At 43.5% G+C, this 25,865-nt stretch overlaps 1 protein-coding gene across 1 annotated transcript in view; it reads right to left on the bottom strand.

Annotated features, from left to right (window-relative positions):
* The window catches only part of SPTBN4 (spectrin beta, non-erythrocytic 4), a 92,889-nt gene that overhangs the window by 18,935 nt on the left and 48,089 nt on the right, over positions 1-25,865 (bottom strand). The window contains exons 20-27 of the mRNA XM_040406165.1: positions 23,809-23,955; positions 16,967-17,230; positions 12,672-12,896; positions 12,306-12,395; positions 10,909-11,187; positions 4,971-5,101; positions 3,112-3,316; positions 2,381-2,758 (exon numbers count right to left, since the gene is read on the bottom strand). Of these exons, the coding sequence (XP_040262099.1) occupies positions 2,381-2,758; positions 3,112-3,316; positions 4,971-5,101; positions 10,909-11,187; positions 12,306-12,395; positions 12,672-12,896; positions 16,967-17,230; positions 23,809-23,955 (1,719 nt within the window). The remainder of the gene's footprint in view (positions 1-2,380; positions 2,759-3,111; positions 3,317-4,970; positions 5,102-10,908; positions 11,188-12,305; positions 12,396-12,671; positions 12,897-16,966; positions 17,231-23,808; positions 23,956-25,865) is intronic.

Raw genomic sequence — 25,865 nt, forward strand, 5'->3', positions numbered from 1 at the left:
TTTTTATAATTACTAAATGCTATCTTTTTGTTTTTAATGATTTTGGCCACTTCTGCTGTCATCGCGCCGCCTGAGCCGTACAGCGCGGTACACAGGCCGGAAGAGGCCTGGATCGCATTGCTGACATGGAGGTAAGTATAAGTGTTTTTTTTTTTTTATATATATATACAATACTTTTACTGGCACTTGGGGGGGGGGGCTGTTATTACTGGCACATTGGGGGGGGGCTGTTATTACTGGCACATTGGGGGGGGCTGTTATTACTGGCACATTGGGGGGGCTGTTATTACTGGCACATTGGGGAGGCTGTTGTTACTGGCACATTGGGGGGGCTGTTATTACTGGCACATTGGGGGGGCTGTTATTACTGGCACATTGGGGGGGCTGTTATTACTGGCACATGATGGGGGGAGTGCTTTTATTACTGGCACATGATTGGGGGGCTCTTATTACTGGCACATTATTGGGGGCACTTATTACTGGCACATTATTGGGGGCACTTATTACTGGCACATTATTGAGGGCACTATAGGGGCATCTACTGAGGCCACAAAGAAGGGGTATTTTATATGGGGGGCTTTGTACAGTAGAATTTTATATTGGGACACATTATGGTGGGTACTATGGGGAAGGGGGGAGAGGAGTACTATGGGGTCATCTACGGGGGGCACTAAGAAGGGGTATTTTATACTTACAAATTATGGGGGACACGGAGGGCATCTACTGGGGCATTTTATACTAGTACATTAAGGGGGGCACTAGTAGGAAGGGGGGAGAGGAGCACTATGGGGGCATTTACTGGGGGCACTATATAGGGGTATTTTATACTGGCACATTATGGGGGCACCATGGGGACATTAGCTCAACTGGGGGCATTATGGTGGGCTTTATTACTCCCCCATGGTATGACCCCCTAGTAGCAGCACCAGCCTCTCCCTGCTCTGCTATCCCTCTGCCCCTTCTCCAAATCCTTATTATGAAATCTTCTCATTAGGATAAAACACAACATCAGCTCCGCAGAGCCCCCGGCCAAAGTGTTGAAGTGGTGTCCGAGATCCCCAAGGGCCAAGCCAAGCAATTTTAGGTTTTCATGTGAAATATGTTTGTTATACACATATAGCATACACTGTGCCACACAATATACACTCACCTAAAGAATTATTAGGAACACCATACTAATACGGTGTTGGACCACCTTTTGCCTTCAGAACTGCCTTAATTCTACGTGGCATTGATTCCACAAGGTGCTGATAGCATTCTTTAGAAATGTTGGCCCATATTGATAGGATAGCATCTTGCAGTTGATGGAGATTTGAGGGATGCACATCCAGGGCACGAAGCTCCCGTTCCACCACATCCCAAAGATGCTCTATTGGGTTGAGATCTGGTGACTGTGGGGGCCATTTTAGTACAGTGATCTCATTGTCATGTTCAAGAAACCAATTTGAAATGATTCGAGCTTTGTGACATGGTGCATTATCCTGCTGGAAGTAGCCATCAGAGGATGGATACATGTTCTCATTCTGTTTACGCCAAATTCGGACTCTACTATTTGAATGTCTCAACAGAAATCGAGACTCATCAGACCAGGCAACATTTTTCCAGTCTTCAACAGTCCAATTTTGGTGAGCTCGTGGTGGGGTCTTCTGCTGTTGTAGCCCATCCGCCTCAAGGTTGTGCGTGTTGTGGCTTCACAAATGCTTTGCTGCATACCTCGGTTGTAACGAGTGGTTATTTCAGCCAAAGTTGCTCTTCTATCAGCTTGAATCAGTCGGCCCATTCTCCTCTGACCTCTAGCATCCACAAGGCATTTTTGCCCACAGGACTGCCGCATACTGGATGTTTTTCCCTTTTCACACCATTCTTTGTAAACCCTAGAAATGGTTGTGCGTGAAAATCCCAGTAACTGAGCAGATTGTGAAATACTCAGACCGGTCCGTCTGGCACCAACAACCATGCCACGCTCAAAATTGCTTAAATCCCCTTTCTTTCCCATTCTGACATTCAGTTTGGAGTTCAGGAGATTGTCTTGACCAGGACCACCCCCCTAAATGCATTGAAGCAACTGCCATGTGATTGGTTGACTAGATAATTGCATTAATGAGAAATAGAACAGGTGTTCCTAATAATTCTTTAGGTGAGTGTACAGTATACCTCTACACTGTGTAGTCTGTTCTATAAGCACCATTGTTTTGTGGCGGCGGACAGAAAATAATCTGGAAGTGCCCCTCCCGAGACCAGGCTCTGGATCCACCACTGATCAATGCATAAGATCTACTCTATATAGCATCCAAATTTGCCCTTTGTCCTTCTAGTAGTTAGATGCTTACTAAAAGCATGAATAAAGCACGTATGCCGATATGAAATATATTAAGCTCACCTGAGTGACAAGGACCTGAATGTCATGTTCAAATGAACTAAGTATACGCTGCAAAGACCCAGCCGACAGCCGAGCTTCCTGCGCCTTCACCTCCGGCACCCTCTGCTTCTTCTCCTCCACCTGGGACAACACCTCTTTGCAGTCATTGAAGAACTTATGCAACTCGTGGGAGGCAGAAAGCATCTGGGCCCTCGTTTCCATCAATTCCAGTAAGTCCGCCCAGGCCTCATTCACTCCATCTTTCCATTCTGCTATTGTGGCTGCATCTGAGTGTCCATAGTCAATGAGCTCATCCACCATCTGATTGACCGCAGAGATGCGTTCCTGCCCAATGCTGCCTGTTTCACTGACAAACTCTGTGAACTTTTCTTGAAGAAGCTGCAAAGAACAGACCATTAGAAACTTTAATGTTTGCAAATTAAAGGGAGAGCAATGACCTTTACAATGACCAGCTTGACTTGGACATTTGTGGGGTGGAGAGGTTTGCCACAGGATTCTGTAAGCATGTAATAGGTAGGTGGGAGGCTTCTCTAGTTTGAATGAAAATGACTACCTGACTGGCATACCCCTTTAATATGTAAGATTGGGCCAGTGTCAAATAGGTGCATGGACCTCCCAGTGTTTTAGTGGACCAGACTTCGATTATCTAGGAACTCTCTGGGGATGTAGGTTTGGTACACCAGAACCATGAGAGGTCTCCTGAAACCGGCCTTACACTAATTGCGACTTACCGTTACATGCTCATAATCTTGGCCCAGTTCTGGAGACCCCGCCACCACCTCCTTCTCTGCAATCCACTGTTCCAATTCATCCACCTCACGACTCAACTGGAAGAGCCAATACTGCTGCTCAAGACGTCCTTTTCTCTCCTCCACCAGGTCCTTCAGAGACACGTAGAGCCGATCAATCTGAGATTGACGCCTACTTATCTGCTCACTATGCAAGGACAGTAGTCAGTGCATTAGTTGGGAGCACAATACAAAGAGAGCACAGAGGTGACTTGAAAATAATCATACTGTAAAAGTCATCATGCAATATCATTCAGCAAAAGAGTGCATAAAACATTGTAAAAAGTAAGACATGATGAGCTAAGTTGTGGTTCTTTCATCTGAACATAGGAGTCAACTATGGAGTGGCCCAGACATGCCAACGAAACCAATGGATGGTCCCAAAAAGGTCTTTTGTCCTATTTCATTTAGGGCCAGTTTTAAAAACGGCGCTCTCCCGCACACAGAATGAACAAAACATTCCTCAAGGAATTCCCGAATGTCATGTGAATATGAACTTAGATGGCAGTGGTGGGTCTCAATGGAGGACCCTTTTTATGAGGCTAACGAGCCTTAACAGGGCACACATAAACACTGTCACATTCACATGTAGGTTTTTAGTGTGTGTGTTTTTTTTAAACCATAGCTGCTGAGGTTAGCTGGAAGTCTATGGAAAATATGAAATCAAGGACACACAAGCAGTTTTTACTAATTAGTGGTATTTTTGTGCCTTGTTGAAGCAATTGCGTTTTAAATTTTTTTCAGGCGTCTTCCCATCTTCTCTATAGCTAAAAGAGGCCATACACACATTTCTTTAAAAAAAAAAAAAAAAAGAACTCCACTATAAAAACCGCAAGTGCCTTCTATGGTAAAAAAATAAAATGTTACAGGAAATGTGTGTGTGAAGGAGCCGTTAAGGCAGTTTTATCGCAAATTGTTTCACGTGTACAAGCCATACAGCCGAAAATGTGTCATGAAACTGCAGTCATTCACAGTAGGGCCACATGGAGTTTTGGCACGCGACACGCTAGCAGTATGGAGGTATGTAGTAAGACGGGTGTCTATCACGTCTTAATAAAAAAATCTCACTGGTGTACCATGTGCCAGAACAAAGGTAGCTGGTGTACATTTCTGGCAAAAATATATGCCGGTGTGCCAGCGGTCCTGCCTGTGACCCACCCTCTTTTTGCGACAATGGCGAGGAGAAAAATGTCAAAAAGTTGCAAATTGTGGTGCAAAACGGCATGTACAAGCTTGATCCGCAAAACACTACGGTCGTGTGAATGTAGCCTAAGGGCCCATTCACACGTCCGCAAATGGGTCCTCATCCATTCCGCAATTTCGGGAACGGTTGCGGACCCATTTATTCATAATGGGGCAGGAATGGATGCGGAGAGCACACTATGTGCTCTCCGCATCCGCATTTCTGGAGCGCGGCCCCGAACTTCCGGGCTTCGGCCCCCAACTTCTTGGCCACGGCTCCGCAAAAAAATAGAACATGTACTATTCTTGTCCGCAATTTCAGACAAGAATAGGCAGTTCTGTGGGGGGTGCCGGCCGTGTGTATTGCGGATCCGCAATACACCACGGACGTGTGAATGGACTATAATTGTGAGCCAAAATCAGGTGCAGGTTAGAAACACAGAACAGGTGCAGATCTTTTCATTATACCTTATCTCTGTGTAGCCTCCACTCCTGGTTTTTGCTCACAGTCACTGATGTGAACTAGGCCTAATCTGACACACTCCAGGTTTTATGATCAGATATTTCAAGATATTTAATGGCTGCCATATAATATGTAGGGGAGATTGTCACACTCTCACCTGTCTGGGTGCGCCAGATCTAGGAGGCTGCGACACTGCCGAGACAACTGAGCTATGGTCTCCTCATAGTTCTCAATCGTTTGCTCCACCATGAGGTGCTTTTTCAGAAGATGTAATGTGCTCTGCTCATCCTGTTAGAGAGGAATGGTTGTGTTATATATCAGTTATTAGAGAAAACTACAGATTTAAATGTGAATGTCCATCTTTCAACAACAACTTCTAAATCTACAAAAGTTAAGAACTGTGTGCTGATAGAGGTCACAGCTCAGTTCTGCTCACTCAAAGCTCCGAATCCCCTGCATAGACATGGATTTAAAATTCTGGCTGCCTGCAGCCACCAATAGGGGGAGCTTCAGTTATTCACTGAGGCACAGTAAGTAATCCTACAGATTTACTAATCCTATAGATGGAGTAAATTTAGACCGGCTCTATAGACCTGCACAAAATTCATCCCAGAGGCTCAGAGCTGGCAGGCAGAACGTTATGCCTTAAAGGGGTTTTCCAGTACTTAGATATTGATGTCCTATCTATCCTCATGAGCTCACCAATATATGATCAGTGGGGACCCAACAGCCGGCAACCCCACCGCTCAGCTGTTTCAGACACAAGCACCGAAAACTATACAGTGGATGGAATTAGAAGCATGAGGTTCCATCTACCGTGTCATGCCGGGGTACTGCAGTACACCAGCGTCAGAAACTACACCACGGATGGAGCTTTCCATCCACTGTATGGTTTCTAGCAGCAGCCTAAAACAGCTGATCAGTGGGGGTGCCATGTGTTGGATCCCCATAGATCTGATATTAATGACCTATTTCTACATAAAGGATTTGGAGCTTCCTCTTACAAAAACAGAGCACCTGATATTTTCAAGAAGTTCCTTAAACTTTGACTAGACACTATAGAAATGTGCCAGATTTATCACGATGGCTGATGCTGAATACGGTAATAAATCTGATGCACCTTTACACTGTCTAGTCTGTTTATACCACCTACTAGTTGGCTTATTTTGTGCCAGAATTTTGCACCAAAATTCTGGTGCAAGTTTGGCAGACAGTGTTGCAAACTAAGTAACACCCGCTTACCGAGCAAGCCTCAAAGACAGAGATATCAAGGACGGCGCTTTATGCTCCTGTCTCGATATCCCCTGCGCTGCTGGAGGATGTGCCTAACCTATGATAAGGCGTACACTCATCATAAATTAGGGGCATCCTCCTGCAGTCCATGTGCCTAACCAGAAATCTACGACATTGCTCAGGTGCCGTAGATTTCTGTCTTCGTTTACTCCAGAAAACTGGCATAAATGATGAGAAATTTGTCGCTGCGTTTGGCCATGACCCCTTCAACGCCCTTGCCAAACCCCCTTTTAGAAAAGTGGCGAGGACGGCAAAAAAGGGGAGATGCAACAATTTTTGAAGAAGTCACAGTTAAAAAATAATAATTGCCCCTGCAACTTTTTAACACCACTTTTCAGGCGCAAATGGAATGATAAATCTCCCCCAAAGTGCCTAAAACACTTAGTAAATGTGCAGCACGGCATGCACTCCAGAATTCTAGAGCATCTGCATAAGTAAATCTCCTTCAATAGAAGATATAAATGATGTGGCGCACAGGAGGAACCAGAGATCATATGAGGTGCTCTCAGTAGAGTAGGTTTACCCTATTTACTCAATTAAGTAGCAATGAGAACAGAAGGAACTGGGCACTCTCAGATATCTCGACCAATACTGAATTTATTTATAAGATAAACCTAGTACAACCCAATGGAGGGGTAGACTAAAAAACAATATAATATCGGCTAGAGCATAAAAATCTAGGACATCTACAATAGAATAAAATGACACAATAAAATCACTGAAAACAAAACAAAGTGCATATACTGATGTCTCTGACTTGAGCAATAGTAGAACAGCATACACATATAGCAGCAATCAATAGTGTACAATAAAAGATCTCGAGATCCTAAGGATCGATGCTTATTCGAATATAGGTATGATGAGCATAAAGGTAAGTGTCTTAATCCAATAAGAATCAATGTTTGATCGAATAAGGTTGGTTAATAAGAACTCAATCGCATAGGAAAACTTTTGTTTAGTTCTTCCCGAACAAGCAGTACTAGCGGCGTCCCGCAATGTTGAAGTCTCAGCGGCGTCCCGCTGAAATAATTCACTGTGTGTTCCCAACACATAACCCCGCATAAAAAATCTAATGATCTTACCATTTGATGGAGCAAGTGCCCAAAAATTGCTCTGGACGTTGGTCTTTGAGTGTAGTCGACCGTAGTCTTACGAACTTCTTCCGTCTAAACTCCCACGCCGGCGACTTGTTTGCACGTGGACCTCGACAATTGTCCACGGTCTCTAGTTCAGCAAGATTTCAGCCACCTAACGTGCGGCAGACGGATGTTGGCGAAGCATAGGGTGGGGGCCTGAATGCAGAGTTCGAACTCTTTGGTTTCCTTTAGACATCAGGTGGGCTCCCCTTGCCGACGGTTAACCTTGCCAGGTATTTTTAATTCCTGGCTGGTTTTCCCTTTGTAAGGGGCCCCCACCCTATGCTTCGCCAACATCTTCGCTAAGAAGTTCTTCCCAACTACAATACACAGACTTACGTTCAGATGGGATATTATGTTTTAAAAAAATCTGTTTTGGGATGTATAATACAAACCGGATTCCAAAAAAGTTGGGACACTATACAAATCGTGAATAAAAACTGAATGCAATGATGTGGAGGTGCCAACTTCTAATATTTTGTTCAGAATAGAACATAAATCACGGAACAAAAGTTTAAACTGAGAAAATGTACCATTTTAAGGGAAAAATATGTTGAATCAGAATTTCATGGTGTCAACAAATCCCCAAAAAGTTGGGACAAGGCCATTTTCACCACTGTGTGGCATCTCCCCTTCTTCTTACAACACTCAACAGACGTCTGGGGACCGAGGAGACCAGTTTCTCAAGTTTAGAAATAGGAATGCTCTCCCATTCTTGTCTAATACAGGCCTCTAACTGTTCAATCGTCTTGGGCCTTCTTTGTTGCACCTTCCTCTTTATGATGTGCCAAATGTTCTCTATAGGTGAAAGATCTGGACTGCAGACTGGCCATTTCAGTACCCGGATCCTTCTCCTACGCAGCCATGATGTTGTGATTGATGCAGAATGTGGTCTGGCATTATCTTGTTGAAAAATGCAGGGTCTTCCCTCAAAGAGATGACGTCTGGATGGGAACATATGTTGTTCTAGAACCTGAATATATTTTTCTGCATTGATGGTGCCTTTCCAGACATGCAAGCTGCCCATGCCACACGCACTCATGCAACCCCATACCATCAGAGATGCAGGCTTCTGAACTGAGCGTTGATAACAACTTGGGTTGTCCTTGTCCTCTTTGGTCTGGATGACATGGCGTCCCAGATTTCCAAAAAGAACTTCGAATCGTGACTCATCTGACCACAGAACAGTCTTCCATTTTGCCACACTCCATTTTAAATGATCCCTGGCCCAGTGAAAACGCCTGAGCTTGTGGATCTTGCTTAGAAATGGCTTCTTCTTTGCACTGTAGAGTTTCAGCTGGCAACGGCGGATGGCACGGTGGATTGTGTTCACTGACAATGGTTTCTGGAAGTATTCCTGAGCCCATTCTGTGATTTACTTTACAGTAGCATTCCTGTTTGTGGTGCAGTGTCGTTTAAGGGCCCGGAGATCACGGGCATCCAGTATGGTTTTACGGCCTTGACCCTTACGCACAGAGATTGTTCCAGATTCTCTGAATCTTCGGATGATGTTATGCACAGTTGATGATGATAGATGCAAAGTCTTTGCAATTTTTCGCTGGGTAACACCTTTCTGATATTGCTCCACTATCTTTCTGCACAACATTGTGGGAATTGGTGATCCTCTACCCATCTTGGCTTCTGAGAGACACTGCCACTCTGAGAAGCTCTTTTTATACCCAATCATGTTGCCAATTGACCTAATTAGTGTTAATTGGTCTTCCAGCTCTTCGTTATGCTCAAATTTACTTTTTCCAGCCTCTTATTGCTACTTGTCCCAACTTTTTTGGGATTTGTTGACACCGTGAAATTTTGAATCAACGTATTTTTCCTTTAAAATGATACATTTACTCGGATTAAACGTTTGATCTGTCATCTACGTTCTATTACAAATAAAATATTGACATTTGCCATCTCCGCATCATTGCATTCAGTTTTTATTCACAATTTGTTTAGTGTCCCAACTTTTTTGGAATCCGGTTTGTATATTTAATGCTATAATATACCCCTATTTGGAGGAAGGATTATTGAGATCGATCTATTTAGCAATTTATACACAAAATCGCAACAATACCGCATCGGTACCGCAAGGGATCCGATGCGTTTTGTATACCAATTGAAAGAACAACTAAGTCTATGTAACTGTATGTTGGGATTTTGAGCTACAATATTGCTTTGCCATTTTTTGACTGGTTTTATTATTCCTTCTATATTTCTTTATTTTACGGTGAAGATTAATTAAATGGTTATATGTATTCATATTTGTATACTGATGTCTAAGTTATTATTCACATATAGCAGTATTTACCATATTCGAGTAAAGGATCGATACAAAAACTACTATCTGGTTCTGACAACAAAAAGATCCAGACCAGACTTTGTATGACATCACAACCCCTATAAAAGAGGGGCATTCTGGGGGGACTTGCAACCACTGAGGAAGGGGTTTTTCAATACCCCGAAACGCGTCTGGTTTTAATCCCTCAAAGGACCACTTGCTAAGTGTGATGAAGAAAAACCTATACGAAAGTGCCCATTTAATACCGTCTGCCGCGCGTTAGGTGGCTGAAATCTTGCTGAACTAGAGACCGTTATTGTACACTATTGATTGCTGCTATATGTGTATGCTGTTCTACTATTGCTCAAGTCAGAGACATCAGTATATGCACTTTGTTTTGTATTCAGCGATTTTATTATCGATTTTATTGTGTTATTTTATTCTATTGTAGATGTCCTCGATTTTTATGCTCTAGCCGATATTATATTGTTTTTAGTCTACCCCTCCATTGGGTAGTACTAGGTTTATCTTATAAATAAATTCTGTGTTGGTCGAGATATCTGAGAGTGCCCAGTTCCTTCTGTTCTCAAATCTCCTTCAATGTTGATGAGCGGCAGAGGTCATTAGGGTTTCCTCTCCCTGGAGTCCCAGAATGACCTCTAAAAGCCAACATGGAGGCTGCAATGTTAAAGTATCTTCTTAGAAGATGAACTGATATTGGATAGCTGGAGGAAAGCCAAACACACAGCGCAGTTATCCTCATAAGATTATTACGGGATGGCTACATGGTGCACTTATGTGGCGGTTGAGATGTGGCCACCCTGCAGCAGAGTACAGTGCGGCACTATGAGCCACGGCAGAATCATATTAACTAATTAGAAAAACATTGTTTATTCTGTTTATTAATAATGGCCACTCGGTTTTGCAGGTTAAGCCTCATTCACATGTCAGTGTTCCACATATGTGTGCTTTACATGTTCTGTATTCACACATCAGGTTTTTTTACCACGTTCCGTGTTTTTAGCACGGAAGCATGCTCTATTTTGTCCATGTTCACGGATCCATCACGCCCATTATAGTCTACAGGTCTGTGAAAACCACAGATGCAACATGAATGCAATCTGTGTTTGATCTGGATCATTAGGAAGAGATGCTTTGAAAATTATTTTTCGGCTGTGCCATGTCAGTGAAACACGGATGACACACGGACAGCAAAAAAACGGACACATGGACCAAACACGGATCCTTTAGAGACATCTTTATGGAGGTATCACTGGCCACCTTTTCACAGATTTGAGCACAGACGTGTGAATGAGGCTTTACTGTGGGACCATTGACAATGAAGACTGAGTAAACATGTGGCCGTACCCCTAGTAACAAGTTCTCACCTTTCCCTTCTCGTCATTCATCAGGAGAAGCTCTTGTTCGCTTAACCAGGTCTCCACTTCTCCCACATCAAAGTAATACTGCTGCACCTGGTAGTTGATGTCCAGAAGCTGCTGCCGCCTCTCCGTCTCCTCCCGCAGCATGTCCCACATCTCCCGCATGCTCTCAAACCCAATGCGGACCCCTTCTGCCTCCGGAGTCCGAATGCTGGCAATGGCACCTGCCCGCTCTAAGATGTCATCCACGCGGGGGGAATGTACCTGGATCTCTCTCCTCAAGTTCTGATAAAGTGAAAATGCAGGACCAAAGATTGGAGCCGGAAAAGTCAATGAATCATAAACAGCTTGTTAGAAACCTGCGATAGGACATTTTCTCTTTTTTGAAGGGGTGTGCATCTTGTGTAGTGACTGTAGTCGAATCCCAAAATTTTTTTATGTGATCAAAGGGACTGGGGATTCTTGTTTATGGCATATCTAGACTTTCATCTGGTTGTGCCTGGCTCAGCTCTGTTCACTTGAATGAGGCCGAGCAGCAGCAGAGTGCAGCAACCTCTCTGTTCTGACCCCTGAGACATTCAGCAGGAAGCCGCATGCTCTGCAATGTATCCGTACTTACGGCTGTGCCTGGTCAATCACACACTCATTGCTTATTTTTAAGAATATTGGGATGCTGGAAAAAAAAATCCATGTGGTGTGGAATTGGAACCCCCCCCCCTCCCCCTCGAAATTCCACCAGTTTTATGGGTTTCATTTTTACGGCACTCCTTATACAGTGTAAGGGGTAATTTTTTGCGAGGCGATCTGTTTTTATTTATGCCATTTTAGGGTACGTATGACTTTTTGAACGTGGCGATACTAGTGATCTTTATTTTTTTTTTTAAATAGGGAAAGGAGGTTAATTTGAATATATAGATAGATATTCACACACACCTTTTTTCCACTTATTAAGTCCCTCTAGGAGACTTCAGGGTGCGATTCTCTGATCCCTTCTCCCATAGACTGCAATGATTTAACATTGAGGCCTATGTAAGATTCAGTACACTCCTATCGCAAAGGAACTTCACTATGGCAGGCTTCGGAGCCTTCAGAAGGCCCAAGGCTTTCATAGCAACCTCTGTTTCCATGTGGGGAAGCCGCTCAGTGCGCAGGAGCGCAGCGCGATTGACCCCAGCATCTGACAGGTTAAAAGTCCATGATGGGTGTTATAAACGTCTAAAACATGTACACCAACTATTGTGAAAGGGTTAAAGAGCCTGATCATCAGCCCATGTAAAAGGCCTTAACCTATATGTTAACATTTCCTATTTTGTTGCTTTGCAAGCTCCTAATCAACTTCAGCATCTGCTTGGAGTTATGCGATCAATTCCACTATTCATATTGGAGATGACACGGGGACTCACCTGGTTTTTCTTGATAAGCTGCTGCACGGTCTGTAAGTTACTTCCATGATCTTTGGACGTTGCGAGAGGAAGCCTTTCCTGTACCCAGGTCTGTCAGAGATTGAATGCAGATGGAGATAAAAGTAATTCATGATGGACAATACTTCCATACAGTAGAGACATGGCTTGAAGGTCTTGGGCCCAGTTACAAATGTTACCCCACCACCTAACCAGTTAGATCTTTAGTAGCATGACCTCAGTCCACTGCTGTTTTTAGGTGGTGATGAAGACTGCAACGTCTGCCTTACTTCTAGCTAAACCGCTATACAGTATGAAGCTTTAGCACCGACGTTCAGAAAAAAACCATGCCAACAGTGATGTACTTACAATTTCATCCTCCAGGTCCCGGGTGACTTGATGCACCTCCTTAGAGGCCAGAAGAATGCGTCTTCGTTCTTTCAAGGGCTCTATCAAACGCACAATCCTAGTTCCAACCTCATTCTGCTTTTCATCCACAGCCTCCTGGCTCACCACATCCAGGGGGAGAGAGGCAATCTGTGCTTGCAGCTCTCCAACCTCTTTGTACCATTCCTCCATTTGTGACTCCATCGTCTGCATTAAAAGAGGAAATTCAGAGACACAGGATTTCCGGGTCAGCTTTATAGTTTTTAATACAATAAGAAGTATTCTCAAAATTGTAAGGCTCTTGTCAACAGAGCAATTTTAGAATGTGAAGCACATTCTCATGGAGTAAATCAGGGCGTCAAGAAGTGAAGCACAGTCTTATGGAGTAACCCTGGTAGCTTCAGGAAGTGAAGCACATTCCTTTACGGCCAACCTAGTAGCTTCAGGAAATGAAGCACTTTCCTACGGTGCAAACTTGGTAGCTTCAGGAAGTTAAGCACATTCTTATGGAGTAAACCTGGTAGCTTCAGGAAGAAAACCACATTCTTATAGAGTAACCCTGGTAGCTTCAGGAAGTGAAGCACATTCCTTTACGGCCAACCTAGTAGCTTCAGGAAATTAATCACTTTCCTACGGTGCAAACTTGGTAGCTTCAGGAAGTGAAGCACATTCTTATGGAGTAAACCTGGTAGCTTCAGGAAGAAAACCACATTCTTATAGAGTAACCCTGGTAGCTTCAGGAAGTGAAGCACATTCCTTTAGGACCAATCCAGAAGTTTTAGGAAATGAAGCACTTTCCTACGGTGCAAACCTGGTAGCTTCAGGAAGTGAAACACATTCTCATGGGGGCAAACCAAGTAGCTTCAGGAAACAAAGCACATTCTCAAGGAGTAAACCAGGGAACTTCAGGAAGCAAAACATTCTTATGGAATGGCCTTGGTAGCTTAAGGAAGCAAAACACATTCTTATAAAGTAACCCTGGTACCTTCAGGAAGTGAAGCACATTCCTTTAGGACAAATCCAGAAGCTTTAGGAAATGAAGAATTTTCCTATGGTTCAAACCTGGTGGCTTCAGGAAGTGAAGCGCATTCTCATGGGGCAAAACAAGTAGCTTCAGGAAGTGGAGCACTTTTCTACGGTGCAGACCTGGTAGCTTCGGGAAGTGAAGCACATTCTCAGAGTACAAACTCGGTAGCTTCAGGAAGTGAAGCACTTTCCTATGGTGCAAACATGCTGGCTTCAGGATGTGAAGCACATTCTCATGGGGCATACCAAGTAGCTTCAGGATGTGAAGCACTTCCCTATGGTGCAAACTTGGTAGCTTCAGGAAGTGAAATACATTCTCATGGGGCAAACCAGGTAGCTTAAGAACATGAAGTGTATTCTTATGAGGCAAGCTCCATGAAGTGAATCATGTTTTTATGGAGGAAAACCAGCCAATTTCAAGACATGAAGTTCATTCTTAGGCAAACCAGGTAGAATAAGGAAGTAAAAGAATCCAGTAGCTCCTTCTAAAATGCACTAAGGACTGCAATAAGGTGCTTATGGTGATGAATGGAAAAAAATAAAAAATCTAAGATAACATTTTGGGAAGTTGTGTTTATAGCTATAGATACTGTTGAGACCATGTTCATGTGCAGTTGTCATCTGGCAGTGGAAGCAAGAACAGAACGGTCTTACTAGTGATAATGGAGAATGGATTCCACAACTGAAGAAAGGACAGTATGCAGATGAAGATGAGAAAGGACAAAACACACACACAATCTACTGTACCCGGGGATCAGGCAATGAGCTGGGAACAAACTGTACTGTGATGTGGAGATGGACAGTCATGGGTGTCTGCGTCATGCTGTTGGAAGAATGAGGTGTTCATGAATGATGAGCATCGAGCAAGCAGAAAGCTGATACTTAATCTTTGCCCCAATGAAGTGAGCTGTACATGGAGCATCATACATATGACACCGGTATATTCATCACCATGATGGTACACTGTCTTCTAAAAGACCATTGTTGTGTGCAATACAGAGCATGGGCTCGAGCATAACTCCCCTGAGGCCTGGCCGAAGCACCAGGTCATGGCACATGGACCTAGAGGAGCTTCATGGCTTGCATATTGCTCAGTATTCACCAATATATGGATAGGAGATGGCTAAAGGTATCTTACCAAAAACATCCAGTGAAATTATTCAGGTCAGGATGGAAAATAAATTATCGGCAAATAAGCGGCAAAAAGTATTACATCTACTGTATGATGTGATCTCCAGTTTCAGACTAGATGGAGGGGTGGAATAATGGATAATGCCTAGATTGTTTTCATGACCGTGTGCCAACTATCTCAAGATGGAAGCCTCTATTCAGGATGAGAGATTGTTCAGCTGGTCAACCGTGATCTGCACCGCACACAGGCATTAAATCTAATGGTTAAATGTCCATGCTTAATGGGGTTGTCTTACTTCAGCAAGTGGCATTTATCATGTAGAGGAAGTGAATACAAGGCACTTATGTATTGTGATTGTCCATATTGTCTCTTTTGCTGGCTGAATTCATTTTTCCACCACATTATACACTGCTCGTTTCCATGGTTCTGACCATCCTGCAATCCATTACTGGTGGTCGTGCTTGCACACTATAGGAAAAAGCGCCATCCTCTGGTAGCCGGGACTGTGGTAGCGCAAGTGGGCAAGTGCTTTTTGCTATAGTATGCAAGAACGACCACCAGTAATGGATTGCAGGGTGGTTAGAAACGGATGGAAACGAGCAGTGTATAAGGTGATGAAAAAATGAATCCAGCCAGCAAAGGAAGCAATATGGATAATTAAAATACATTAGTACGTGGCTTGTGCTAACTTCATTTACCTAATAAATGCCATTTGCTGAAGTGAGACAACCGCTTTAAAGGAAAAAACACTCAGGGTGCTTTCACACTGTGTTTCAATTGTTGTATGTGCCAGGAAAGCTCCCGATACATACCTCAAATGTACCTTTTTATTGCTGTACGAAACACAGCGGTCTCCTGTGTTATTCCATACCGAGTCATCCAGTAAAAAAAACGATACTGCACAGTGTGCATTTTTCTTTACAATGAAGGCCTATGAATAAAAAATGCTACTGTATGCCTATGCAGTGGCGTCTGTCGAAAGTGTACAGGGAAAATTCTCTCTTTGGATATCTCCAACAGACACAGTGGGGGACATTCATCAAGTCACAAATTATGGTGCAGGCCATATGTGCGCTAAAATTTGCGACTTTGGAAGCTTCTCACCACTTTTCCAAACTGGTGAGAAAAGGGTGCGGGGCTTCACTTGGCCAGCTGGATCTTCTATAACTTACTCCAGAAACCAAGGACTTCAGCTATAACTTATATTGGTTTCTGGTGTAATATCCAAAATTAAGCAGCACTACTGTTAGGTCCAAATTGGACAGTCCATCAAGTGGCGGTGCCAGCGGTGTTAGGCCTTATCCCAGCAGGCCCCTGATAGTCAAGGATTTGGGAGAAATACTGCAGCACTCGATGTCTTCAATGCAATTCCTGATTTATTCACCAAGAATGTGATGTTGTAGTCGAAACATCACATTCTTGGTGAATAAATCAGGAATTGCATTGAAGACATCGAGTGCTGCAGTATTTCTCCCAAAACCTTGATTATCAGGGGCCTGCTGGGATAAGGCCTAACACCGCTGGCACCGCCACTTGATGGACTGTCCAATTTGGACCTAACAGTAGTGCTGCTTAATTTTGGATATTACACCAGAAACCAATATAAGTTATAGCTGAAGTCTACTCCAGCCCCTACAAAGCATAGACTCCAGTTTCTGGAACATGGAACGTATGGGAACGCCAGTCTTGATAAATGGGTTGAAATGATGCCAATGTCGATTATGCTCAACCATTAGTGGCAATTCAACAGTGCTGCCTTGCAATATTTCCCTGCCTGGAATATGTGGAGGCAACTTTCTGAATTCCAAGCCTGCCCATATTGCATTCAAAATGGCGGCACCTTGAAAGAGCTGGCAAATACAAAGTAAGTCATAATCATGAAGAAAAGGAACATAGATTGCAAATACATTGGCAGGAAGTCATTTGTGAAGCATCAAATCCATGGTTGGTTGCACTGGCCACTCTATGATCAGATGACCACATCATGTGTAGCATCAAGTCCAATTAGTCATTAAGGCAGGTTAGTAGCTACATCTGGAAGGTAATTGAGCCCATCCCAATGATTTATTTGACCATCCTACAGGATGCCTAGAAGAAGACCATAATACAAGTGTCTTACCTCGAGTTTCTTCAATTGAGTATTAACAGTGGAGATGTCAGGAAAAGGTTCCACTGGATGTAGTTGCTCCTCCAGCCTAGTAAGCCTTTTGCCCAGGTCTGAATAATTTTGCACCACTAGTTCGGCCTTATTGGTCTGGAAGAGCTGCTGAGCTTTGGCTTGTGTACTGGATTCAAGCTCTAGCCAACACTGACGGATCTCTTCTATCTTCTTCTTTACCACACCAGCCAACTCTGGCTTCTCCTGGATCAGCTGATGACCTTCCTGTGCAAATTAGATGCCAGTAAAATTACTCAAAGCTCATTCTCATTTAATTGTGATCAGAATTCTGCATTTCGATCACCATTCTCCACCCTAAAGATGGTCATAGAATTTGGATGATCCGTAGGCATGTAACTAACTGTTGCAGTCGGATGATTAAGTAATTCTGATCTAATTTCATCTTACATTGTATAACCGGAGTTTCCTGGAATCTTGGGGTTCACCAGAAGACCGCAACACAAAGACTGTTACTTTTACAATAGGGAAGCAAACTTATTTCGGCTTGCTCAAAGACGCTTTGCCCCTACACCAGGGGCCACTCTATGATCAGATGAGGGGACCTATTCAAAAATGTGCAATGGGGCTCAGCCTTTTTTTTACTTACGCCCCTGCCATATGCAAAGCTTCTATGAGACGAGCAAAACGGTTGGGAATTAAAGCCAATATTTGGCAATTAGATAATTTTTTTGGCTAAGGCCTTATTTAGACTACCGTGATTTCATCCGATTTTAACGTCAGTATTACGGCCGCAAGTCCTGGCCCAACTGTGGGTTTTATGTCTCAAGCTATCCGCATCACAAGCAACCCTATGTCCACCCATATGAGGTATCACCCAAGGGTGGAGGCTAAGGCAGGATGCTTTAGATCTGCTAAAGTGAAATTTCACCTTAAAGGGGTTGTCATAGTTAAAATAAAAATTAACTGGTAGGAAAGGGGTTAAAATAATAGTTATACTCACTGGTTCAAACCCCCTCTACTCCACCCCAGCGGCCTGATCTTCCTCACCGCTGCAGCCGTTGCGTCAGCAAATATGTGCCTGTATACTGCAGGTACACATGCAGCCAGTCACTGGCCTCTGTGATATAAAGCGCGAGAACAATGAGGCCAGTGATTGGTTGCAGTGGTCATGTGAGGTATAGGGGCAAGTCACCACTGCAGCCACGCACAGATAGCCCAGAGGAATGGAGCTATAAGCACCAATTTTTTTTTTTTTTGCATTCTACTTATTTTGGGCTAAAAGTAATTTCTTCAGTTGAAAACATTTTTAACAGATTGTTTCGCTGTTTCTCATTTAATCTGTTCCTGTGCCCCGCCGGTTAGCCTCCCAGGCTGAAGGTCGCTAGGCCTGAGGCCTGTGAGGCAGTGCTCATGTGCAGAAGGTCGTTTTGACATCATCGCAATCTCCCTTACTGGGTCACAGGCGGAGTGCCACCAGAGTCCTCGAGCAGAGCGCCTGTGCCATAGTGCAGGAAGCCAGGGAGGAAGTAGCAGCAGGGTGGAAGAATGATGTGGGCAGACAGCAGGAGAGAGGGGAGTATTTTGTTCTTTCTTTTTTTTTGGTTTATGGACACTACTGGGGGGGGGGGGGTATATTAAAAGAGGCCAATACTGAGGGGGCACTATATTTAAGAGGCACTATACATAAAGAGGCCACTACTGGGGGGGGGGCACTTTACATAAAGAGGCCACACCTGGAGGGCACTATACATAAAGAGGCCACACCTGGAGGGCATTATATGTAAAAGAGGGAACTATGGGCATTGTATGTAAAGAGGGCACTACTTGGGAGCCGTTATATTTTCGTAGGGCACTACTGGGGTAGTCATTATATCTACTGGGGCCTAAACAGGCATGATTACCAATTAGGGGCATAAAAGGAGGCATTAAATGGGTTCTGCAGTTTGTTTAAACTGATGATATATCCTCTGAATAGATCATCAGCATCTGATCTGCAGGGCTAAGCTCCGTTCACTTGAATGGAGCTTAGATGCGCCCACGCTAGTTGATACAAGTCGTGACGTCACTCGGCCAGCGGTAAACAGTGAGAAGGCCGGGGCGCTGCTGGAGCACCGCTGCCTTCTCAAACAGCTGATCGGCGGTGGTCCAGGGTGTCGGACCCCCGCCGATCAGATGCTGATGATCTATCCAGAGGATAGATCATCAGTTTAAACAAACTGCAGAACCCCTTTAATACTAAATAGGTGAGTTCAATTATGCAGAGAGAAAAAGTTGGGGTCAGGAGACGTCATCATGGTGATCTGTGCAGGACTCGGACTCCAGCCGGAGGAGACATCACCTACAAGTGATTATTGTAAACAGAATTATTAATGACTGGCTCATTGGTGTAGCGGTATTATTTGGCCTTTATAACGTGTTATTATTGGCAATGTTGGCCACACTCCTGTAATATGTACTTATCTTATGTACTTGTTTTATTATATATGTGATTAACCTCCATGTGATTTAACCAATAGGTCATTTTCTGATGACACATTCCCTTTAATAGTGTTTTCTACACCAGATAACTCATTTAAGGATGACTTTGTCTACCAGCCTTGAGCTAATGAACATAGGGACTTCTAGACCTCAATACAGGTTCAGAAAACCCCAACAAAGTCAGTTTGATGGTTTCATCCCATATATATTGAGTTCTTTGTTTTACAGCCATTTAGGTTGTCGACGAGGTAAATGACGTCAGGTAAGTGATCTCTGCTCCATCCTGCCCATTCATTCTCAATGTATACGGCACACAGATCGCAATCTGTTATTCCCTTCCATTCTACCTACCGTATATTTGATTTTGTCATTTTTCTTCAGAGAGAAGGGGGCAAAATAATCGGATTTAATGCAAATTGGTGTCTGGCTGGTAGAAGAAGAGATAAGCAGCTCCAAGAGATGCCTGGAAGCCTATGATATGTCACATGGGTGCGACACATCTGAAGTCACGGTATCTGGGTCATGTTAGTCCCAATAAATATAGCAGGGTATCAGCCACCTCACTAATCTCGTAACTGTGTCTAATTAGGTCAATATAATTGACCTGGTCATATCCCTGGAGGAACCCGACCTGCCAGATTACGGTTGACATAGATCCGTCTGTACAAATAAATATATTGATTTTAACGGGCCCCGTGTAATACTTCATTGCTCCTGCGGGGGCGCTGCAGTGCAAATGAACTCTTGCTGCCAGGTTTCACGGCAAATTATCGATTATTCAGAAGGCACCCTTCTAACAAAAAGGGATTGTCCAAAGCTGACACTCTCTTTAACGTACTATAATTTAGGTAGGAGTTGAAATTAGTATGTACTCTGGGCAAGTCTTCCATTCGAGATTTTCATTACCCTTGCAATGGGCGTTACATGTGCAATCAGTTAGGAAAATGGATGGCAATCCTTCTGTGTGATCTGCCCAAACTCATGCATTACTATTTGCACTTCTGGGGGCATTGCAATAGTGACCATTATTAACACTGGCTCCGTAACAGCAACCCAAATTCCGAAATCCTTATAACTGATATTAAAAAAAAAAAAAACATTTTTGAACAATGTGTAGAAATTTGCCATACATCCCTTCAGTTTTTGCCAATTTTGGACAAGATTGTGTAAACCCTTCTACATCTGACCAAAAGCCAACAGAAGTTGGCTGCAACAGGCATTAGGCTAGTGCTACACGACAACATGTGTCGCACAACATAGATTTTGTTATGCTAGTCTATGGTGTCGCACTGCAATACGACAGTCACAAAAAATTAATCCAAGATGGATTTTTGTGTGACTATCGTGTCGCAGTCGCAGCAGGTCGCAGTGCGACACCATAGACTAACATAACAAAATATTTTGCGAGACATTGGTGCGACATGTCACGCAACACATATAGTAGCCCATATGTCGCGTGTAGCCCTAGCCTTACATACCGCTGGTAAATGTGCCCATTTTGACAGAGAAAATCTACTGATATGTTTCACACAATCTACTCTTAGTGCCCCTACTACAACTTGATCATTTATGTACGGATGGCTTATTTTATTTTAATGTTTTATCTTGTTATCCTACTTGATTACCGTATTTTTATTACATATTTATTATTTTTATAACTTTTTTTTTTTTTACTTTATTATTTAAAAATTTTATTACCATAACTTATATATTTTTTTATATTTACTTTATTTTTATTACCGGTACATATTTTATTTTAATGTTTTATTTTATTATATCTTGTTTATTAGATTTTTATTTTATTTTATTACTGCATATTATTTTAGTTTGTTATTTATTTTATTATTTTTATTATGTATTTTTACTTTATTACCTATTTATTATTTTTATTACTTAATTGTATTATTTTTATAACATTTAATTTTTATTACCATAACTTATTTATTTGATAATAATTTATACTTACGTTATTTTTATTATTACAGATTATGTGTTTTTTTTGGGGTTGTCAGAGATTAGTGTGGAAAATGGTCTGCTTTTTCCCTCCAGAAACAGCGCCTCTCTAGACTTTGGCTGTGACTGGTATTGGAGCTAAATCTTATTCACTTGGGATAGAGCTTCAATACTTGTCACAGCCCTTGGACATATGTGGCGCCATTTTCATGTTAAAAAAAAAACAAAACTTTTTTTTTTTAAAAAATCCAGAACACCCCTTTAGTAAATGCTATTACTATACAAGAAGCCTTCAGCTACTTGTCAGAGCTGTCTGATATTAAATTGCAAGCTCTTGGACTGAGTGTACAGATAACAGTGCATTGACCTCTGATAAGGACAAGATGCACAGATATAAATCATGGCTGAAGCCGTGGGGCCGGGACAAATATTGAATAGCAATGTAAAAATAATCTGGCCTCCACCGACACTGCAGCAATATGCTAATCCCTGGAATAAAATGTTTAGAGTAATCTTGGCATGTCTTCATCCCACTGATCCAATAATACTGACAGCTTCAGTAAAATAGAAAATTCTTATGCCCGCCAGTGCCCTGTTTACTGTGTGTGCGTTGTATCTTCCAGGACATCCTGCCAGAGGGGTGTGCAGCGCTATAATCTGCCTTGGCACTGCACCGCTGGCATCAGGCTGGCACTGGGTGCTGAACCTATCCATATATGCTTCACAACATGTAGAAACATATGCAATACCAATCACTAAAACAGAATGGCTGTGCCCATAAATCCTGGAAACGTACCGACATCTGGTGTGCATATATGCAGAAAGTGGGTGTCTGGTTACTGAGAATTACATCAATAGCGACCACAAATAAAATATCATTGGAAGCCAGAACTGTCTGAAAATGGATGGAGGTTCTAAGCAGGCTGCGGCCTTTACAGGAACGTAGCGTCTATTATGTTATATCGTAGTCTGCCCTAAAAAATTCTCAGCGGAGGAAATCCTCTGCGGATCTCGCAGAAGTCGGGGGAGAGAAGAACCGGGTGTAATAAACGTTAATGCCAGATCCTTCTGTTCTCCCTGGGGATCAGCCGCCACCAGACGAGTCTGGCAACCGCTTTCTCCTTTCTACCCACATAAGCAGATGGAGTCTGGAGATATAGCTGATGAGCGTTAGGCCGTCAGCTATGGGCAGCTTAAAGGGGATGTCTCACTTCAGCAAATGACATTTCTCATGTATAGAAATGTAATACAAGCCACTTACTAATTTATTGTGATTGTCCATATTGCCTCCTTTGCTAGCTTCATTCATTTTTCCATCACATTACACACTGCTCATAGCCAGAAGTTACGACCACCCTGTAATCCTTGCACACTTTAAGAAATAGTGCCAACGGTCCCATCCACCAGAGCAAGAACGACCACCACTGCTGGATTACAGAGTATACAGTATGAGCAGTGTGTAATGTGATGGAAAAATGTATCAAGCCAGCAAAGGAAACAATATGGTCAATCACAATACATTAGTAAGTGCCTTCTATTAACTTTCTCTACATGATAAATGCCACTTGCTGAAGTGAGACAATCCCTTTAAGAGTAGACCCTAGATGGCCAAGACTTCTAGACTGGACCATGGCAGGGCTAGACAATACCTAGAAGCCAGGTAGAAAATTGTTTATAGCACCTACTTAGCTGTTTTCTCTTCATGTTTTTATTGCCTGACTACAAAAAAATATTCTATGGTCTGGCTCCCAAGTTCTGTAGTAATATGTCCACCCCTGGTTCATAGAGATAAGATCTTGAAAAGATCCTAGCACAATAAGAAGAGAATATATTAAGATGTTGGTGCCAAGGATCATGGTGGGTATAAAGATAAGCCGATTTCCACCCTATATCACTTCCTTGGCTTTGTAGTGAAGGGACCTAGAGATGCATGAACATTGACTCAATCCGAAAAACGTGCTTATAGATATGTCTTAGGCTGCAGTGAATACAGAACTGGAATTGTGGCGGTCTACCTAAGCTTTCCTTCACCCGGGGCAAAAGTTCAGTTTTCTGCCCTAGCGTGGATAGAGATACCATGGCAGAGCGGGCCTTCCCTGGCGCCTGGGGCACATGCCTGCCCACCTGGTGGGATAATCGGCAGCACACGGTATCTTATACTTTTTAAGCCAGCTCTTACGTGGGTTCAGAAAACCATAATTCCTCCAACATGCCAAGAGCATTGCTCTCCAAGGGACTGAGATCCTTCTGAATACTTAGATCAAAGCAAAATAAAAACTGGGTAATAAAAAATGTGCTCGAGAGTCTACAGGAAGAAAACATGTTCTTTAAGGCCTATGCATGATAAGAGGTGCCACCTTGGGACGTCTCAGGAGGCCCATCACAGTTCTTAAAAGAAGCTGTCACCTTACCTTTTCGATCTTGTCCAGCCAGCCCTTATTTTGAGACAATTCAGCCATAAACGCCTGGTGCTTGAGCCATTTCTTGTGCAGTTTCTGAGTCACGTCCCGTGAGTTATCCCGAGCCATCAGTGTTTTTTCGCTGATCCAAGCATCCAGCTGCGGGACACAGAGAGGCGGATGAGACTGAAGGAAGCCATGGGTGGTCTACGGAAAGGACCGGCGGGTTACCCCTATTCTAAAAGGGGGTGAGTGCAGGGAGACCACGTGAAAACAGGAGAGAATTGCCAGGTGTCATTTTATGATGTGCAATAGATTGAGAACATAGACATCAACCAAAGTATAGGGAAAAGCAGAAGGGACAACGGTGCAAAAGTGATGAGACAGGTAGGGAGAGAGCAACCAAAAGAGGGGACCCTGTAAATAAGAGACAGACAGATGAGTGCCGGAGGGGTGGATGACAGGTGAGACTGCAATCACATAGGAAAGAAATGTTAAATAATTGATAGGTTAAAGACAGACGTGAGACATACACAAGAAACAAATACACATGTGAGAGCAGGAATGCATAAAGAGACAGTCGGCCGACCGACCACCTTATCAGACAGGTGAGACAGATGAAGATGGGATCAGGTACGCACAAAAGAGACAGAACTGACAAGACAGGTGAGGATGTGAATGAAGGTGACAGTCCAGAGCAGGTGGGTTGATAGCAGGGCAGAGAGAGAGAGAGCAGTCAAGTGGAAAGGAATAAACAGGAGACTGCATGAGATGGTGCTGTGTGCCTGCAGAAGCTGCTGTCAGTGCACAATGTCGTGCTATGCTGTTTGGTGCAGTGAGGTTTGCTGTCCCTATGAGGGGTGGGCTGCTCGAATCCCCAGCACAGATCCTTCAGCTGGACCAGGCGAGGAGCACGGGGGCCCTGCTATCCCGACACATGCTCATTGCTCGTAGGTTCCCCCTCGATCCACAGTCAAGGTAGGATGGTGGAATGATCCCACTGCAGTGAATGGATGGAGGGGGAGGATCCGGAATGTGATGCGTCATCTCCCCCCACCCCTTCTCCTCTGCTCCCAGTGCCTGGCTGCCAGCTCCAGTCCTAGCCCTCGCTCTATATCACCACCTCTGTCCGTCCGTCTATCCAGTGTCGGACTGGGGTACCTAGGGCCCACCAGTAAAATTTATTTAGGGGGCCCACCGTACGGATACATTCAAATATAATAAATAATTTAACAAGTTTTTTATATGAACATAGGCTGGTTGATTGTGCTGTACATTCAATATATGTATGTAGTGCAGTTAATCTAATGTGTTATGTGCCACTTGTTCAGGGGGTGGGATACTAGGGGCCCACCTTGCTCAGGGGCCCACCGGGGGATTCCCCTGTACCCCTGTGGGCCAGTCCGAGCCTGCGTCTATCTGTGTATCTCTGTCCATCTATCACATATCTATCTATCTAATATCTCTGTCCATCGTAATATCTATCCATCTATGGTAATATCTATCAATCTATCATAATATCTCTATCCATCCTAATATCTATCCATTTATTTAAGTCCATCTATCAATCTGTTTATGCTCATCTGTCCGTCTATCCATTTGCCCCTCTATGTTGCGCCATTTCCCCATCACCGATATGAATTATGGATGATACCAGTTTGGTTCCTCTTACAGAAGGGTTGGTCACTCAACTTTCCTAGAACCCTGAACATCAAATCTTCAAAGATCTGCCATAATACAGGGGCCAGCAGCCTTCGGCACTCCAGCTGTTGAGAAACTACAGTTCCCAGCATGCTCCATTCATTTCTATGAGAGTTTTGAGAAGAGCAGAATAAGTATGCATGCTGGGAGTTGTAGTCTCACAACAGCTGGAGTGCCGGAGGTTGCCTATCCCTGCCATAAACCTTTCCACACGCCTGCACCTCTGGTCTGGTACAAGTCCTTCGAGGACCAATACGGTGGTAAATCTAGCTGACACTCAGCTGTGCTCAACCTCTTAATATGCCTAGATATGCAGGATACATCAGCACCCCTATACCTCTGTGTAACCCATTCAGGAGTATGGGAAA

Source organism: Bufo bufo, chromosome 8 (genome assembly GCF_905171765.1).
Source record: "Bufo bufo chromosome 8, aBufBuf1.1, whole genome shotgun sequence".
Taxonomy (NCBI): domain Eukaryota; kingdom Metazoa; phylum Chordata; class Amphibia; order Anura; family Bufonidae; genus Bufo; species Bufo bufo.